This window comes from Rhinocladiella mackenziei, assembly GCF_000835555.1.
Source record: "Rhinocladiella mackenziei CBS 650.93 unplaced genomic scaffold supercont1.4, whole genome shotgun sequence".
In the NCBI taxonomy this organism is placed as follows: Eukaryota; Fungi; Ascomycota; class Eurotiomycetes; order Chaetothyriales; family Herpotrichiellaceae; genus Rhinocladiella; species Rhinocladiella mackenziei.
Genome location: NW_013550601.1, coordinates 532,327 through 550,417, shown reverse-complemented (window position 1 = coordinate 550,417; position 18,091 = coordinate 532,327). Strand labels below are relative to the sequence as shown.

The window sequence follows — 18,091 nt, the reverse complement described above, 5'->3', positions numbered from 1 at the left end:
GCCGATTCTCTATTCCCCCATGTTTCATCAAAAAGGTTAACTCAACAGGACCAGGATAACACTATCACCCCTCAGAAACATCTTGCTGATGAATCTGTCCTTGTTGACGGGCTTTGAATTTCCCTTTCCCTTCTCCGTCCACATCTCCTTCACGTTCTCGAGAACCATGTTACAGTGGCGGTCAAAGGCTTTGACTCGGGCGAGGAGCTTTCGGTTGTTTCGACAGGAGATCAGGACTTGGGTGTGAGTGCGGGTCGCCGTCATCAGGATGGAGAGAGGCCCCGTGGATAATTCGTGTGCTTCGAGGAGAGAGACTTCATATTCTCTGTAATAGACATTAGTGTGGTGACGGATACAATTTTGGCTTGCGGGCCAATATGCTGCATTAGATCTACGACTTCATCATCAAAATAAAGGATGTAGACGAATGCGCTCCATATTGAGATGATGCATTGATTATGTTGGCGCGTCGTTGATTGTGCTGAGTGACAAGGATGGAATGCATGGGGCATGGCGGAGCGGAATCCACCTGAAGAGGGGGTTGGCGGACTGCATGTTGTGCTGGCGGACGCAGGGGAGAGGGGAAAGCGAGCACAGCTCTCGAAAGTGCAACGGGCGGGGACACCACATACGTCAACTCACTCCTCGGTTTATTGAGAAGATCCCTATTGTAGAACAAGGAAAAGTCAGCAGATTGATTCAGTATCTAGCGTGACCTCTCAACACTTGGTGCGGAGATAAGCCCTGACCGGGGTGTGAGTCATGGCATCGGAGAAGAGAAGGACATACTGAATCTTGGGGGCATCTGCCATATTGCAAAAGAATACTTAAAGAGTCTCGGTTCCCAGCGAGCAGAAGTAGAGAATGTAGAGTCCTGTTCGTTTTGCTTTTCGGCCAGAAACTTGGGCGCCAAGAATCATCATACTCGGCAAAGTTGCCTTTGATATCGGCCTGGTATCGCTCTAGCCGGAACAAAGTTCTTGAGGCTTTGGGCTTTGAACCTAAGTTTTTGGGGCATAAGCTTGGTTACATCATCCGATTCCGCCGCCTGGAAGCTGCGAGGCCCTGGAAACTTGCAGGGCCCCCACCGAGGTCGCGCTTTTAGTTGAACACGCTCCGCATTGGCCCACGCGTTTCAACTGCTCGATTGCAGCTCTGCTACCTTTCACTTGCTCACCTTGTCCTCACTTCGGGTCCTCTTTTTGTATCAAAGTAGCATCTGACGCCAAAAAGGGCTCATCGTTTTGTTTGTGTGTCGTCATTAGAAGCATTGCGTCGGAGCCTTTAGGCAAGCATTCACCTTTTACAAGCCACGCCGTCGCACACCACTCCTAAATCACGACACCTACGCAACCGAGACATACCTCCTGCTCATCACGGCATCCCCCTGCGCTATGAGATTCTCTATATAGCTGTGTAACGACTCGCGTTGCCAGACTGTCCCTGTCTGCGCACCTCGCGTCTCAACCACCCACCGTCACCATGGCGACCTCCCCCGGAAATGGCGTTTCAATACGGACAATCCGACTCAAAGTGCTCTACACGTTTGATGCCGAACAGAAAGATAATCACCTGGCAAGATGGCCTCAGCCGCTGGAGGTGCAGACTGCTTTTGTCGACGACGTAAATCAGATCGGTCTCATCGATCTTCGAACCTGTTTGGAAGCGGTCACAACCGCGAGCCCGGAGCTCACAACGGGTCTCGAAAATGACTACACGGTTTACGCATATGATTATTCGGAACCTGACACACCGCTAGTTGGACAGGGAATGTTGTCCAAGGCGCTGGCAAATCAAAGTCAGTGCACCGGCAATGAAAATGAAGCCATGGTCACAGGAAGAGTTAGCAAAAATGTTATGGGGTTGTTCTCAAAGAGTACACAAGAGACGCTGGAAGTCAAACTTCGATTCACACCTGTGAATACTTTCCCACCAAGATATCGTTCTGGAAGCGTGAGTTCTCAAGATGGCATTCGTCCCCAGTGGAATACAAGCTCTGTTTCACAGTCATTGCCTCGATCAGCATCTCCTGTTGATACTGCAGCTCTTGAATCCATGCAGAGAATGCTGAATGGCGAGAATATGCAGATCTCTGGACCTGGCGGCAGACCCGGCACACCCAATGACTCTCAAAGCTTTAATGGTCCTGCAAGACAGTCTGGGAACCGGTCTAGGCCGAGTTCGAGAGCAGGAACGCGTCAAATGTCCCATGGACGACGTGATTCATTCAACTCAGGATATTACAGTGGAGATGAGAATGTGGAGGATGGGCCCGCAAGAAAGAGGGCGAAGACGACCAAGGTTGACTGGCCAACGAAGGCAAATTTCAATATCGAACGGCAGCCTGAATCATTGCGGGTGGCGGCCAGCACTGCCTCCAGCGTTCGACTTCATCGGCCTATTGCAATAAATCCTGCTGCCGCTTTGCAGCCGGGCATCTCGATCGAGGAGCCCGTCAGACCACCCACACCAATTCCTGCTTCGAACTCGGGCAAACCAAAGGGCCGACCAGGACGAAAGAGAAAGAATCCTCCCAGCAATTTGGTTCGTGGATCTCAAGTCCGAGAGTCTTCACCAATCACAGATTCTGCACCACAGCCGGAGCATCTCAATGTGTCAGTAACCTCCCCAGAAGATACTCGAGTTCGAAGTGTTTCCAGTACGCCAGCAAATATTCCATCCTCTCCGCCCGTCATGCCAGAACATCAGCATTCAGCAGTTACTAGTCCGGCTCTTCCGCCTTTGATGGATACCGGCCACGATTCAGGGTTTATGAGTGGGGATCTTGATGACCTTTTCGGAAATGATCAGCTGCTGCATTTTGACGACTTCATTGTCGACAAACCTGAAGACCTTCAAGGTGGAGAGACAGGGCGAGATCAGCAACTTGCGGACACATCTAACTTGTATCCTCCGGTCTTCGACGAAGGGAATGATGTGGAAGAACCAGTCGCACAGTCAAAGTCCCAAATGGTGCCTCCACCGCTGCCTGCGTCTTCACGGGCCCTACCACGAGCACAGTCATACACACCCGCTCCACGTGTCAGCATGTCATCTCCGAGACTAGCACCAGCGCCCATTCCAAGGGCTCGTCAGATCATGGAAGAACAACGTGATCAGCAACGAAATAAAGCCATAGCTCCAGCACCCGTTCCCAAGAGTGATCCTGCTCCCAGAATTTTGCAGCGAGCGCAAACTTGGGGCCCTGATAGCGATGCAATCTTGTCTGATGTACCGGCGATGGAAGAATCCAGAGTTAAAGCAGTATCCAAAAAGAAAGTGGGCAAGGAGATGACCAAGGCAAGATTGGAGAATGCCATTGCCAACGGAGAAATGCCTCCGTTCTGCGACAATTGTGGCTCCATTGAAACTCCTGCATGGCGACGTGCTTATGCCAAGGTCTTTGAATGTGACTGGGATGATGTTGAAACATCTCTTGAGCAAGGCGAATGTTGCTATAAGGAACCTCTGGAACATAATCCTGATGGGACAGTGAAGACTTTCAGGGGTTACAAGGCCGAAAAGAGATCGGGAGATGAGGCAGAAGATTGGATATCGATAACCTTGTGCAATCGTGAGTGATTTTCTGAAGACGAAAGAAAACGAACTGACGCCTTCCCAGCCTGTGGCCTGTGGTTTCATAAGCAAAAATGTCCTCGACCCCGAGAAAAATGGCAGAAAAAGGACCCCAAAGAGAAGGGTAAGCGCAAGAGGAATTCTCATCTTTCAAAGGCTTCCAAGAAAGCCAATGGGAGTTCTAATTTCAAAGATGATGCCCAAACTCCAGCTAGTGACGATTCTTCACCCGATACGGCAACGGAGGCGCTAGATCCTGATGAAAACGAAAACGAAGCACTCAATAACGATGATTTTGTGGCGGACAACATGGAAGCTCAATTACCCCCAATGCCGCAAGCTTACCGGGCAAGCAGTGCAGAACCTGGGCCGAGGGGGCTACAGGCACGCACTCGCCATCGAGCAACTCGGAGGCAAGTTCAATCTAGCCCTGGTCGTGCCAATGGATCTGAAGCTTCCGCGCGTGAGATTGATTTAACGCCAAAGCCTGTTAGAAGGCAGCTTTTCCCTTCCCCAGACAGAGCACAAGTCCGATCTGATCCAGGCCCACTCACGACATCTACCTCGACCAAGCTTTCCTTGCCGGCATTTGTTCGCCGGAGCCCTAGGCTCAACAAGACTAGAGACGTCTTTGCAACTGCCGCTGGAGCGGTCGAAATCACCGTGGATGGAAAGGAAAATGTGGTCCCAGCGGCCGTTGTTGATGATGGCCTCGCCGATTCATTTGATGGACTTGCTAATGTTGAATTACCTCCGATGACTCCAACCCCGAAGAGACGATCGGAACGATTGCTACTTAAGACGCCTTCGAAAACTCCTCAACGTCAGTTCGGTGCTGAAATGTCACCAAATGCTGATATAACCCCCAACTTTCGCACACCAAAGGCCAAGCAAGCGCCACATCCTGCTCTTGCAGCGTTGCTAGGTACGGTGCGCAAAGACGCAATGGCATTAACACCCTTTTCTCGGTCGATCCACGACGCTTTGACAAGTGATATGGTACCCCCGATGAACTTGACCGAGGAAAACAAGGCGGCTTCACGTGGCGAGACGCAGAAAAATACACCGAGCAAGGCCATCTCGTTTGATTTCCCCGATCTCCCATCACTCAAAACTTCTTCTCCCATGTCAGGCGAACAGTTGATCAACTTCAATTTCTCTGCCATGACAACAGATCAAATGGATAGCGACCTCATTGATCCTTTCACCACAAATGCCACAATGCCGAGTTCCCCACCTGCGGGCATCTTCGGTTTCCTCGATACGAACGACAAGGCCATGGGGACTATGTGGGATGGCATCATTGATGCAAATGCAGCACAACATCACGGACAGTCTTCATATCCTAATCCTGAAGCGTTGGGTGTGGTGGCGCCGTCGGCTCAACCATTACGAAGAAGTCCTAGGAAACGAAAAGTGAAGTAATGAATCTGCAGCTCAAGTCAGCGCTTTGGCAGCTATTGTGTGGAGCATGGCATTCAGCATTTAGTCTTTCATTTTACTGGTCAGATGTATACAGCATCAGCGGTTTCTGACATGGTTGACTGATAGGGCAAAGGTCTTTAGTATCGCACTTGGAGTCCAGCGTATTCAATAATTAAGGCGTCTCGGCCATAAAGGGATGAGATCTCGGGATTGAGCAGAGAACGACAGTCGCCCTCACATTTGCTTTGTTGATTCATGATTTTCATTGCTATCGTACATCAAGTTCAGGGCTGCAGTCTTCAGTGATGCATGCCTCACCTGCATCTAATATGTTTCATAGTCAGGGTGTCCTCCATAGTCAAGCGACGTCGTAGGATCACGTGCTTTCTCAAGTGTTGCATTATCGGTAATTCAGATCATCTTCACTGCCATTGCGGACGGAATCCAAATTCGTCCCTCATACGGTCACGGTCTGGGGTTTGTCTCAATATCCTCCATCCATACCGCCTTCATTGTCTCCATAGAAGATGGATTTGTACCGATGTGTTGCATCAACAACAGCTTCAAACAATTTGATGTCTGGCTGTTGTCCGTTCTCGTTCCTGGGCCATTCTTTGCTGCTGAAGACTCGTAAACCCAGGCCATGTCCACCTTCGATATTGACGACCCTGCCCACAATCTCGTACAGTGAACCGACGGATAGGTGAGAATCTCTGTTTCGCATTCAGAATTTGCAATGATATGAAGAGTGGCAGTCTCACCTATTCAGAAGGATTGTGACCGCGTCAGATCCGCAGGTGAGTGTCGCTTGCTCCCCACTCACTGTCGTAATGATTCCCAGCATGCGGACGGTGTTGTAAGATGTACTGCCAGGGGCGAATGCATGGAGATGTGCAGGTAGGATTCGAGGTGTTGACATAGTTGCCATTTGTGAAATTGGTTCTCTCTACAGATCTAAAGTCCCTGATTGCAAGGGCACTTGGTGCAACGTGTGCAAAGAAGAGAAGATATTCGAGGTCAGTTATCCACCAGCCACCACAACGCGCCCTTACGCGTTAAAATGAAAGCCGGACAGGTGGCAGGTCTGCCGAGACTAGTGAGCCCCTCGGTGGCCAAATACTCCGCAAGTGGGTGTACCGTATGGGTACGGGTGTTAGTTTTACCGGTAAACACGTACCCAACGAGTATCTCCGCCAATCACCGAAGCTAGGCAAAGGTCGCCCGCCCGTCATATATCTTGCCCGCAAGCGACCGGCCAAATGTCAGTATTCGGATCTTTCCACCAACCTCATCATTCTATTGACACAAAATTAGATGACTACATCACGGAAAGGCAAAGAAACGGATCGAGGAACCCCGTCCAAGTCTTCTGCGAAGAGAAGAGTCGCCGACGAGGACACCACTACTTCCACGGCCTCGAAGAAATCTCGAATCTCCATTGCTGATCTCCTATCCACTCCCTCGGCCCGCGATTCGGATGACATCTTTCAGAATAGGAAGCTTGAGGGAGTCAGCAACCAAGGAACAGGCAAGATGGCAACGGCTACTTCTACGCCGTCGAATACTTCGTTTGCAAACATGTACAAGTTCACCTCCTCCAAGCCCTCGGCAAACAATGTCATGGATTTGACGGGCTCGCCATCTTCTCCTGAGTCTCCAAAACGAAAAACATCATTCGCGGCCCAAAGAACACCTTTCAATCCCCATCAAGGACCGAAGAAATTGGTGGTCAAAAATCTGCGGACGGTTCCCCGAGTCGATCCTCAGGCATATTTTGAGCAAGTATGGACACAGGAAGATAAGGCTCTTGACGCAATATTCAGAAATGAGAAAGAACCATACTCCTTGGAAGAACTGTACAAGGGCGCCGAAAATGTCTGCCGACAAGGAAAAGCAGCCGAGCTTTACAAGAGACTGGGTCAGAAATGTGAGCATCATCTCACCAATACGGTGAAAGATGGCATTCGTCGGGACGAGGCAAAATCCTCAGACGTTGAAGTTCTCCGGACAGTCGTCCATGCTTGGGCACAATGGCAGAAGCAATTGCTGACAATTCGACAAATCTTCTATTACTTGGATCAAACATATCTGTTACGAACGGCAGAGAATCCAAACATTACGGAGATGGGATTGATTCAATTCAGATCATCGGTGTTCTATGACCAATTCATCAGACCAAAGGTCCTAACCGGAGTTGTGACTCTCATCGACTCAGACAGGAAGGGCCCTCTTAACGAGAAAGATACCAGCCTTTTACGCCAGTCGGTGGACGCATTGCACGAATTGGGCATATATACCAGCGAATTTGAGCCGGTTTTCCATTCAGCCACCGAGAAATACCAGAAAACATGGCGAGAGACCGACGCCAACAAAGACGATCTCGCAGACTATGTCAATAATTGCACTGATCTTCTGGCACGCGAAATGACTCGCTGCGATTTCCTCACACTGGACAGAAGCACCAGAACTGATATTTCAGATCTTTTTGATACTGTTCTGGTTGAAGAAGCAATGGATGTGCTCACGAATGAGGACAGCATTTTGGATCTCCTCGAGGACGACAGATATGACGAAATGGAACGGCTATTTACTCTTCTCCAAAGAAAGACCCGTGGCGATGCGATCGTTCCAAGTTTCAGCAAGTATGTGGAGACAGAAGGCTCTCTGATTGTGTTTGACGAGAAGCGTGAACCGGAAATGGTGATCAGACTGCTTGAATTCAAACGACGTTTGGATCGTCTTTGCAAGTACTCGTTCCACGGTCACGAGACTTTAGGAAATGCTTTACACAAGGCGTTTGAGTTGTTCATCAATAAGACCAAGAAGTCGCAGTCGAACTGGGATACCGACAATGCCAAGCCCGGAGAAATGATTGCGAAACATGTCGATCTTTTGCTCAAGGGCGGAGTAAAGGCTATTCCTCGTCTTCAAACACAGAAACCGGATCCGTCAAAGCCAGAGGAAGATCACGATTTCGACGAGGCTCTTGCAGACGAAGACGCGGAAATCAATCAACATCTATCGAATGCCCTGGATTTGTTCCGATTTGTCCATGGCAAAGCTGTCTTCGAAGCATTCTACAAGAAAGATCTAGCTCGTCGTTTACTAATGGGGCGAAGTGCGTCTTTCGACGCCGAACGAAACATGCTTACCCGGTTGAAGAATGAGTGCGGTGCGGCGTTCACGCACAATCTGGAGTCAATGTTCAAGGACATGGACCTCGCTCGTGAAGAAATGATGTCGTACAACCAACTTCTCGATGATCGAGGCACTAAAACCGGTCCCGATCTCAACGTACATGTTCTCTCCGCGGCCGCTTGGCCTACTTATCCAGATGTGGCCGTCAACATCCCGCCCGCGATATTCAAGGTCATGAACGACTTTGAGAATCATTACAAGTCCAAACACAGCGGACGAAAGCTCACCTGGAAACATTCGCTTGCCCATTGCCAACTTCGAGCAAAGTTCCCACGTGGCAACAAAGAACTCGTGGTCTCCGGTTTCCAAGCTATTGTACTACTTCTTTTCAACGATATCCCTGCTGACAAGCACCTGTCGTACACCGAGATCAAAGCGTCTACAGGTCTTGTTGACGCCGAGCTCCGCCGTACACTTCAGTCTCTTGCTTGTGCCAAGTATCAAGTGCTCAGAAAACACCCGAAAGGCCGCGACGTCCATGACACAGACACATTCACCTTCAGTAGCACCTTCTCAGACCCCAAAATGCGCATCAAAATCAACCAGATCCAGTTGAAGGAGACAAAAGAGGAAAACAGGGAAACCCACCAACGAGTGGCTGCCGATCGCCACTACGAGACCCAAGCTGCCATTGTGCGCATCATGAAGAGTCGCAAGAAAATTGGCCACAATGATCTCATTGTCGAGGTCATCAAGGCGACCATGTCCCGAGGTGTTTTGGATCAGACCGATATCAAGCGCAATATTGAAAAGTACGTTTGGCATTTCCTTGGTATTCTTTCCCCGTCCTCTGCTCTCTTAGGGTGTCGTTATTGTTTGATTCAATCGTCTTCTCTATCCGTGGATGTGAGATATGGACTAATGCTCGATGACGTAGGCTAATTGAAAAGGAATACATGGAACGCGAGGAAGGGAACTCTTATTCTTACGTGGCTTAAATCTATTCTCCTCTTCATTCTGAACCGTGCTACTTGGCCGACCAATCCCAAGCCGACCAGGCACCATTTTCAACCATTATCAGCTCACAATTTCGAACAGACATAAAGGGGCGGGACACGGCGGTGTTGTGTACGGTGTATTGTTTGGAGGCTTGGTAGCTCAGGGAAGAGAAAACTAGAGAAAAGAGTTCTTCGAGTCATTAATGCAGACAGAGTAGCATCAAACTACTTAATATCGACAGGGAGCTGATCTTGCTGGGCGCAATTCAGAGATAAGAAAGACAGAGACCTGGATGAGGAATGTATGTAGAGTGACGGGATCATACTCAAATGAAGGGAATGAAATGAGACACGAACAGGCATGGCTCCAACACGAAGTCATCATTTCCGATCCGTCAAGTAATATGGCATTTTTTCGACCGAAGAGCTACCAGGGACAGAAGAGATGCGCACGTTGTCGAACCAAGTGAGGTAAGACAAACTGGAACGAGACACGGCGCATCTCGACCGGGGGTGACATTACTAAAATCCAACCAGACCAAGAGAGGACCGACAAGGCTAGGAGATTTCATGACAGAATTGCAAAGCAATGTAGTGCAGTGCTCCCAGTTTCCACTAAAGCGAACGAAGCGACCGACATGATCTCGCACGGTGCCTGCTTTGTCTATGCATTCCCAGGTCCCTTTCCACCAGATCACATTCCATAGCTAACAAGAGGCGGACAATCACCCAACTATTGTCATTGAAAGTCATACCAAAAGAGACATTCCTGTTTTGACTTCGATATAGCTAGGTACCTTAAAATCTCTCGTCAGGACGGCCGGACGAGCTTTTTCCATCACCGTAGTGCTATCGAAGCGATCAGCCTCAAGAATTGGGGACATCTCGGGAGGATGGCGGAAGACTCACCTTCTTCCTCAATGCAGCAAGCCTCTTCTTCTTAGTGTGAGTGTTGATATAGGTACCGATGCAGAATGCGATGAAATTGAAGAACGGAACCCACGTTTGTTCGGGGAGGAATTTCTGGGCAAAGGCCAAAGCCAGAGGAGATGTAATCCAGCTGACTCTCATCACTGGCATGAAACCGGCACGGATAGTGGCACGGACTTGGTGCCAGGTACGTGCGCCGGCAATGACAGCCATCGAGGCTAGATAGACGGTATTTTGGATCGGCGCAATCTGGAAAGATGATGAATTTCAGGCTTCGACATGAATGATGACCTACGTACCACCAGATTGCTGGTCAGGATCTGGAGAATCTTGGCCTTCAAAGAGGTGCGACCGGCGAAGATCCATTGAAGAAATCCAATAAGGACATGGCCCATGGGGGCGCTGATGAATGCGCCATAGGCCGCCATCTTGGGGATTCTTGAACTGAAGTAATGGCCATGTTTGCTTCGATCATGAGCAAGCCATGACGCTAACAGCTCTTGCAGCGCAGACAATGTGGCCGAGGTCAACATCTTTGTGCGCAAAGGATTGGATTGAAGTTGTTTGAGGTAGGCCTGGATTGCAGAATTGAGGATGGCATTCAACGGAGTGGTCAGGAGGGTGTTCATACGGCAAGATATCCAGTCTGTTGCTTTCCACCGGTCAGAGCTTCACCAATCTTGTGCGCAGTACTCTCATCGCGTCCATTTGGCGCCATTGGTGCCTGCGTTCGCACCTGTTCCTTTTGAAACTGGACCGACATGGTGGAAGATGCGCGTTGAGGAAAAGAGGTGGGGATTCGGGTCGGAGAGGTTAGGTAGCAGCAACTGTAGCAAAGTTGTCAGTATAGGCAGCGACAAGATCCCGAAGCAGAGATTATGATGGATGAGGACATGTCAGCAATGACGAGCGTATTGTTGACAAAAGACAAATGCCGAGGTCTGTTTGGTTGTGGGGGAGACAGGATGATCCGAAGGAGAGGGAGCGCGACACGTACCGATTCGAGCGGGTGATGACACAAGGGAAGAATGATCACGAGGTGATGCGATATAGAAGGAGAAAAGATTATGATTAAGGCGACAACGACGATGGGGTGGTGAAGGAAGATGGTGGACGGCGATGGTTGGAACGCGTTGTCGAGAAATGGGGACCTGGCCAAAGTCAAAGTGACAGGGCAGGGACTCGAAGAGCAACGAAACGGGTTATCGGGGTGGAGATGCAGCGTGAACCCTGGAGGGAGTTGGCTTCGGGGGAACGCAGGGGATGACTTGTGATTGGTGTTTTCCTCCCCGAGTCCAGGATGCAAGGGTGGGAGCTGGAGGTGGAACATAGGCCACTCATACCTCTCCTTAGCGCCAGGACATAAACAACAACCATTGTACGATAACCAACCCAGTATGTTGATACATCTTTCACCATCAATAGAGGCCCCCATGATACCATTGAGGACGGACGATAGAGTGAGTTTGAGAGGGATGGACAAGATTGCACTGCTAATGCACCTTTGGCCTCAAGCGAGTGTCTGTTTCTCTGTCATACTGGGTCGCGTGTGGACGGAAAGAAGGCTGGCGAAGAGATGTACTACCGGCAAGTATCAGACCGTGAGATGGGAAATTGTAGAAACTGAGACGAAAGAACTGAAGAGACTTGTCCGATCATGTTCAAGAGGTGCAAACATGAGAGAGCGTCGCAGTGCGGACCTTCACCACCTCACCTGTTCAGTTATTCTCTTCGAAACCGCCTGCATCTTTCTGCTGTCTGTCTCCTTTATCACCACCTCACTCACTCTTCGCGCGGTTTGTATCACCTCATTGCTTTCCTGTCTTGCCTAAGCTATCACTCTCGTCCTCATCTGCCTTGCCGATCATGTCTCCGCGCAAAGCCCTTCCTCCCGACAAGCGCAATCCATGTACTCATCTGACAATGGCTCGTCTCTTTGATCCTTATGGCTCCTTCAAATGTTCCATGTGCAACAGGCATCCCGGTATTGGCTGGCTTTATCGTTGTACTCAAGATTCCAGTGGCTTCTTGCCTGAATCTGATTTCACCGGTCGGCCAACACTCATCAAGAGGTGGATTGCCCAAGACTTGAGCTCACATTCTCTTAGCCACTCCGTCATCAAGGGAATTGCACAAGGTCAATACACTGACGAACAAATCAAAACATTGATCGAGCAAAAGGGAAAAGTCAGGGATGCCATTCTGGGACAAGACAGTCGACCTGCCACCTCGCCCGCCTCCATTTCCGCCACACCTTCATCCTCATCTGAGGCCCTCTTTTCAACTTTGTCTCAAAATCCAGCTTTCTCTATCACCTCGTCTACAACCCTGGAGGAAGAGATCAGAGCCGCTTATGACTGGAAAGAATTGCAGACAGTATTGATGTCGGAACCTTCAATTCCTCCTCCCGACTGCCGACCCAAGTCACTCTCTCATACTGAAACTCAGGACACTGCCCTCCTTGCCGTGCATGATTGTAACTTCATGATCTGTCCCACCTGCCGACCAATCTACCGTGAGCGTGCCACTCAGTCCTTGGACAACATTCTGAACAGTCCAACCCAATTCCCGCCAATCTGGGAACTACAAAATCGCCGGATATCCGAAGCCCACATTGTGGCAGATATTGGACTTCCCAAGGCGGATCCCCGATTCCACGCTCTCGAACCCCCCGAATTGTTACGGTCGATCCAGGGCGTACCCGAGCACACCGTGAACGACGCGGATGACGTCGAGGGCCTTCCCGAACCCAAGAAGACCCATTCCATTCACAAGCGCAGTAGCTTCAAGCACAGAGTCAAAAAGGTTCTTGCCAGGGCCTGTCTTAAAGATACTTCAGCCACAATCCATATCAATGACAGTACCTTCAGGGATGGCTTCTACACCACCAGATCACAATCTTCTTGTTCTTCCATCTTCAGACGCAGAAGGTCTCGTTCCACCATGTCATTTGTGGAAACACATGGCCGGGTTGTTGATACCAGTACTCTTCACGATTCGGTCATGCTCATGTTGGCCACGAATACTCCATTGCCACACACTCCAACCCGGAGAAACACTCAATTGTATTGGAATAGGCAATCGGAATGATGGGCCATTCAATGAGGAAATCAACCTTTTTTTTTTTTTTTCACTGGAGATGCCATTACCGAGGAATCCTTAAATTGATAATTTGGGGATGCAAGAGACATGGGGGACATTGATCTGGAAGAGATTGATGTTGAAATAGTCGAGGAGAAGGAGAAAGCACATGTCCATGCTGACTTTCTGGGAGATAAAACAGAAAAGGAAGGAATGGCAACAGATGAGCACAGGCAAAGGTCCAAATGGTGTAAATCAGCTCAGTCGCAAACAGGACTTGTCATTCTCCCCGTATTAGACTTACATTGACTGACCACAATGTTCCCAAGTGCCTCCCACACCCTGCTGGATAACTCGTGATACGAATAAAGAAGAAAGGCCTGCAGTCCAGCTGCTCATGCCTTTACTCTCGTTTCCATTCATCCTTTTCATATCACTCTGTCACATCATAAAATTCAACCAAACTTAACCCTTTCGGAAATCATCATCAAAATTTGAAAATCGTCATTCATTTCTTCGTTGAGCAAATCCATGCGCGGTCGCCCGCTCATTCTTTGCCATCGTCTATTCTACTCACGATATGCAGGCGGCGGATCACGCATATCCACATCGCTATCGTCATCCACACGCGCATACAGTGACGGATTATGATGCGCATTCGAAAAGGAATTCGCCTTAGGTCTACCGAACGCGGCCTTCTCGTTCCTGTACGGTCGATACCGGCCGGGGGTCTCTGCGTCGAGTTCCGCGTACCCTTGCAACGGTGGTGGGGCGGGGCTGGAGAAGGATGGGCGTCCTCCACCTCCTTGGTCTGGATGCTGAGTTGGAACCGTGACGTTAATCTGCGGTTGTGGCCAGGTCGGCTGCTGCTCTTCGTATATCGGGAACTGGGATTGTGAGCCGTTGCGACTGGGCATCGAATTCTCGCGGACCCGCTCGGACTCTCGTTTCTCGGACCCTTGGCCCCGAGGCATCTCTGGTGGGAGCATATCATACTGAATCTTGCCCGTCTTTAAATCAACGTGCACACCTGGGGGCGGATACATCATATTCATCGTCGCTGGTCGTTGGAGAGGTGGTGGTATGAAGTTCGAGTTCCCGTTCGGCTGCGGCGACGGTCCCGGGGGTTGTTGAGGGCGACCTTGCTGCTGCCATTGTTGTGAAGATGGTTGTTGCAGGGGTTGCACGGGCACGGGCATCGGCATTGGCGGTTTTTGCAGCGGCCGGGTCCCGTGGCTCTGCGGCAGGCCTGGCTGAAGTGGTGGCATCTGAGGACCAGACTGAGGCCGACCCTGCCATGCCGGCACGCCCACAGGCATCACAGTGGGACGGCTCTGAGGTGGAGGAGCACTGTACGGTCTGGGAAGACCGCCGGGCAGTTGTGGAGGTTGGAGTACTTGCAGTTGTTGCATTTGTTGCTGAGACAGCCGACTTGAGTGCCACGGAGGAGAATCATACTTATCATCGTCGCGGTGTGGTCTATGATCATTGCGACTGTGCGAATGGTGTCTTCGTTTCCCCTCCCTCCTCCTCCTCTTCTCACGCTCACGCTCTCGCTCCCGTTCTTCTTCATCGTCCTTTCCGATCTCTTTCAGTAAGTACCCCGCCGCAACGATTTCGAGGCCGCCGAGGAGAACCATTTTCGTCGTCGGGTTTGGAAGACTTTGAAGGTGATCTCTTTCGACGTCCTAAGACTATTGGGAATTGAAGGGGTGTATGAATGGCCAGAAGAGAGGGAGAAGGAAACGCAAGGGCCTAGAGGGCGAGAGGGACGATATGAAAAGGATGTATGGCAATATCCTTAACTCCAGTGGCAATGAGCCATATGCATACTACTACTGCAAGGTTGATGTACACACAATAATTCTCGCAAGGACGAAAAGCTGGGCTACCGAGATCGCTTTGTTCGCCTATTCCCTTTGCCCATTCTTGCCGCCCTGCTTTGACTCAGCTGCGGCTGACGACTCGTGAAGTTATGTCATACTCCATAATTAACCCCAATCACGTGGCAGTTGAGAAAATAGCGAGTATTCTCTGCACATGGCCTCCCTCTGATTGGTTGGAACATTCTAGATGACAACACCTTAATTACCACCTCGATGACTTCACGACGGGGAATGCCTCGAGCATTGGCAAGGATCTCTATAGACTGGTCCAGCCTGGGATTGAACGTGCTCAAGGTAAGCAATGTGTCAGCTCCTGAAAGCCTAGAAAACTGATGGCAAAGGGAGTGCCTTTCACGCCCGTAATTGCGAATGAAAAGAATTCAACCGGTCAATCCTATCCTGAAGTTCCTTTGCACGAATGAAAAGCGATTGATCCCTTTCCGCCGTCGCTGCCTCTATGAAAAATTGCCTGGTGATGCCGAAGTCGTCTTGAAACAATTTGTGGAGTTGGCGCAGGAGATGGCGCTCAATGACTTGCACGACCACATTATCAATGAATATCTCTCGGGCAATCTATACGGGATCCAATTTTGTTAGCTACCGTGGCCTACAAGTGAATGGTAGGAAAAATGGCGGATGAATCTTGCCTTGTAATAGATGACCATCCTTTCTCCCATTTCTGCCGCCGCAGCGGCACGGGGATCTTGTGCCAATGTTCGATCAACATGTGCAGGTGTAAATCGAGCAGAAGTAGCAGCCGAACCGTCCTTTATTGTCTCAGCAGAACGTTCCTCTGCATCGGCAAGTCTATTGGCATGGGCAAAGACTTGGGCGGATTTATATCGTCGAGACAATATTTCAAACCTTTCACTCTGCGTTTTGGCGGGTTGCTTTCTGTCTTGTTCGAGTTCGTTTAGCTCGTCTTCAGCCTTTTCCTTCTGTTTTTCCAGAGACTTCTTGAGGTGGTCTTTCATGGCCTCTGATACCTTGACCGGGAGAGAAGGGATCGAATCTCCCAGATCATTGTCGATGATGTAGTTGACAAAGTTGATACAACGCTGATAAGTCCGTCCAATATGGACTTTGGCGATGTGATACCAGCGCGACGAATGCTCTCGGAAGAGGATATTCAACCTTTGAGGATTGTAATTCCCACGCAACTCGTGACCTCTGGTTGACTCAAGCATCTGTTGAACGTATACGCGGAATTGTTCTGCATCGTCCGTGAGGCTTTGGCTGGATCGCTCCTGACGAAGGTGGTGGCCATTTGCTACCATGATATGAGCAAATTCATCGTGATCTTCTTCGATTCTCGATCGAAGATAATACTCGGATCTAGACCAGTCGGCCGCCCCTTCATCAAGATACGTTCCATCGGCACGATCTTTCGCGCGGACGGCAAGCCCTGTGCGTTGATCACAGTATTGGGCCCACATCTTTTCAGGTTCAACAAGTCTGGCTTTGATGTCATCTAAATCCTTGGTTGACCGTTGCAGTCTGGCCTCAATGTCATCGCGGATTCGCGGAAGCTGGCTTTTGGTATGCTCATAGTAAATGCTGCGTAATCGTCCTTGGAGTGGATCAATACCCCAGAATGCTTCGTTGATCTTACTCCATCGGCGTTGGCGATTGAGAAAGAATTGCCGCTCCACTTCGTCACGTTCCGCTGCCGATGTTTCAATGCCGGTCTCGCGGACACCGCGGTTTCGAAGAACATGCCATCCTTTCTCAAATTTGAATTCGTGGTCGCTTCCGGGAAAATTTCGAGCCTTCTCAATCCAGTAGGCTTCCAATTGAGATCCTGGCTCTACCACGTCTGGTTTGGTAATGATACCAAATGTTCGCTCGCCCTTTGAATCGACTTCTTTGGCCGTGGTGAGAACAGATTGCTTTTGAGCATCAAGACTCGCCTCCACCACGGCGAGGATTAGGGATAATGGCTGCTTAATCCAACCACCAACGATTTGATTGACAAGCTCGATATGTTCCCGCCCTTCATTGTGAGATGCAATCAAGCCTGGTGTATCGATAATGGTCAGTGGTTGTTGATTGGGCCTTATGATTGTTAACCGTAGCACATCTCGGACGAAACCTGAACGCCCATTCAATCCAAAGATTTTCTCTGCATCTTTCACCATGCTGGCCAGCTCTGTTAGTCTTCTGGATCGAAACCTGACGTTCCTGAGACGGGCCTGCTCGTCAGGGCTTCGTCCGGTGTCCGGAACTATCTCAACATCGATTGACTCTACATTGCCCGAACGAAATCGTAGTCTTTCGGTATTTTCGAGCATAGTCAGCAACAACCATTCCATTGGGATATTAGGTTAGAGGACCTTACTCGGTTACGAATTTCGTGCATGTCAGTTCTCCTCGTGGAAATTGAAGGCCGCTAATAGCCTCAAGGACTGAGCTTTTCCCCGATGATTGACTACCGCAAACGACGAGCTGTGGAAGGTTGAGCTCATGCTCGACATCCAGGTCTTTGAGCTTGTCAACTAGCTCAAAGAGTCGTTTCTCCTCGGGACTTTGCAAACCACCCAAACGGTCTGTGGGGGGTTTGGGGACATTGACATAGCCATTCATTGAAGGTGTTTGCGAGACCTCGGGTGTTGATGCTTCAAAATCCGAATGATAAGCCATTTGGATGTGATCGAGGCCAGCGCTGTCGTATCGAGCTCAAAGTCGGAGATCCAAACGTGGGAATTTTTAGGCTGATCAAAGATGTGAGGAAGCCGAGGAGAACAGGAGAGTCAATCTGGGACTACTTTGCAGAGTAGATATCAAGAAGGGGCATATCGAACCAAGGTGACGCCAGGCGCCTGAAGATAACCCGCGGTAGTGTCAAAAGAAGGGGGGGGGGGCTGACGCAAAAATGGCTTGTTCCCAGCCTGATCGAGCAATCCACCACCACGTTGGGCCTCCTATCGCGCTCAAACTCAACAAGCTCTTTTGCATCATGCCGCCGTGTCCATCAACATGAACGGAAACTTACGCCCGTTTAGGTCATTGTATTGTGTTCTTGAGAACACAAAGCCTCTTTCCTTCGTATACTTACAT

General features: G+C 49.9%; 7 protein-coding genes across 7 annotated transcripts; 3 read left to right on the top strand and 4 right to left on the bottom strand.

Annotated features, from left to right (window-relative positions):
- Window positions 1–1,482: 1,482 nt before the first annotated feature.
- On the top strand, window positions 1,483–5,001 carry Z518_05328 (uncharacterized protein; the record flags this gene model as incomplete). The annotated part of the gene is made up of 2 exons (XM_013416142.1): window positions 1,483–3,574; window positions 3,623–5,001. 2 exons carry the CDS (start codon window positions 1,483–1,485, stop codon window positions 4,999–5,001), a joined length of 3,471 nt encoding a protein of 1,156 aa, XP_013271596.1.
- Window positions 5,002–5,485: 484 nt separating this feature from the next.
- Window positions 5,486–5,929, bottom strand: Z518_05327 (uncharacterized protein; the record flags this gene model as incomplete). The annotated part of the gene is made up of 2 exons (XM_013416141.1): window positions 5,486–5,714; window positions 5,763–5,929. The coding sequence occupies 2 exons, from the start codon at window positions 5,927–5,929 to the stop codon at window positions 5,486–5,488; spliced, it is 396 nt and encodes a 131-aa protein (XP_013271595.1).
- Window positions 5,930–6,315: 386 nt separating this feature from the next.
- On the top strand, window positions 6,316–9,137 carry Z518_05326 (uncharacterized protein; the record flags this gene model as incomplete). The annotated part of the gene is made up of 2 exons (XM_013416140.1): window positions 6,316–8,951; window positions 9,077–9,137. 2 exons carry the CDS (start codon window positions 6,316–6,318, stop codon window positions 9,135–9,137), a joined length of 2,697 nt encoding a protein of 898 aa, XP_013271594.1.
- A 798-nt stretch (window positions 9,138–9,935) lies between these two features.
- Z518_05325 (uncharacterized protein) lies at window positions 9,936–10,830 on the bottom strand (the record flags this gene model as incomplete). Its single annotated transcript, XM_013416139.1, has 4 exons — window positions 9,936–9,986; window positions 10,047–10,316; window positions 10,367–10,642; window positions 10,699–10,830. The coding sequence occupies 4 exons, from the start codon at window positions 10,828–10,830 to the stop codon at window positions 9,936–9,938; spliced, it is 729 nt and encodes a 242-aa protein (XP_013271593.1).
- Window positions 10,831–11,933: 1,103 nt separating this feature from the next.
- Window positions 11,934–13,157, top strand: Z518_05324 (uncharacterized protein; the record flags this gene model as incomplete). Its single annotated transcript, XM_013416138.1, has 1 exon — window positions 11,934–13,157. The coding sequence occupies one exon, from the start codon at window positions 11,934–11,936 to the stop codon at window positions 13,155–13,157; it is 1,224 nt and encodes a 407-aa protein (XP_013271592.1).
- Window positions 13,158–13,717: 560 nt separating this feature from the next.
- Z518_05323 (uncharacterized protein) lies at window positions 13,718–14,788 on the bottom strand (the record flags this gene model as incomplete). Its single annotated transcript, XM_013416137.1, has 1 exon — window positions 13,718–14,788. One exon carries the CDS (start codon window positions 14,786–14,788, stop codon window positions 13,718–13,720), a length of 1,071 nt encoding a protein of 356 aa, XP_013271591.1.
- Window positions 14,789–15,627: 839 nt separating this feature from the next.
- Window positions 15,628–17,674, bottom strand: Z518_05322 (uncharacterized protein; the record flags this gene model as incomplete). Its single annotated transcript, XM_013416136.1, has 2 exons — window positions 15,628–17,305; window positions 17,373–17,674. 2 exons carry the CDS (start codon window positions 17,672–17,674, stop codon window positions 15,628–15,630), a joined length of 1,980 nt encoding a protein of 659 aa, XP_013271590.1.
- Window positions 17,675–18,091: the final 417 nt, after the last annotated feature.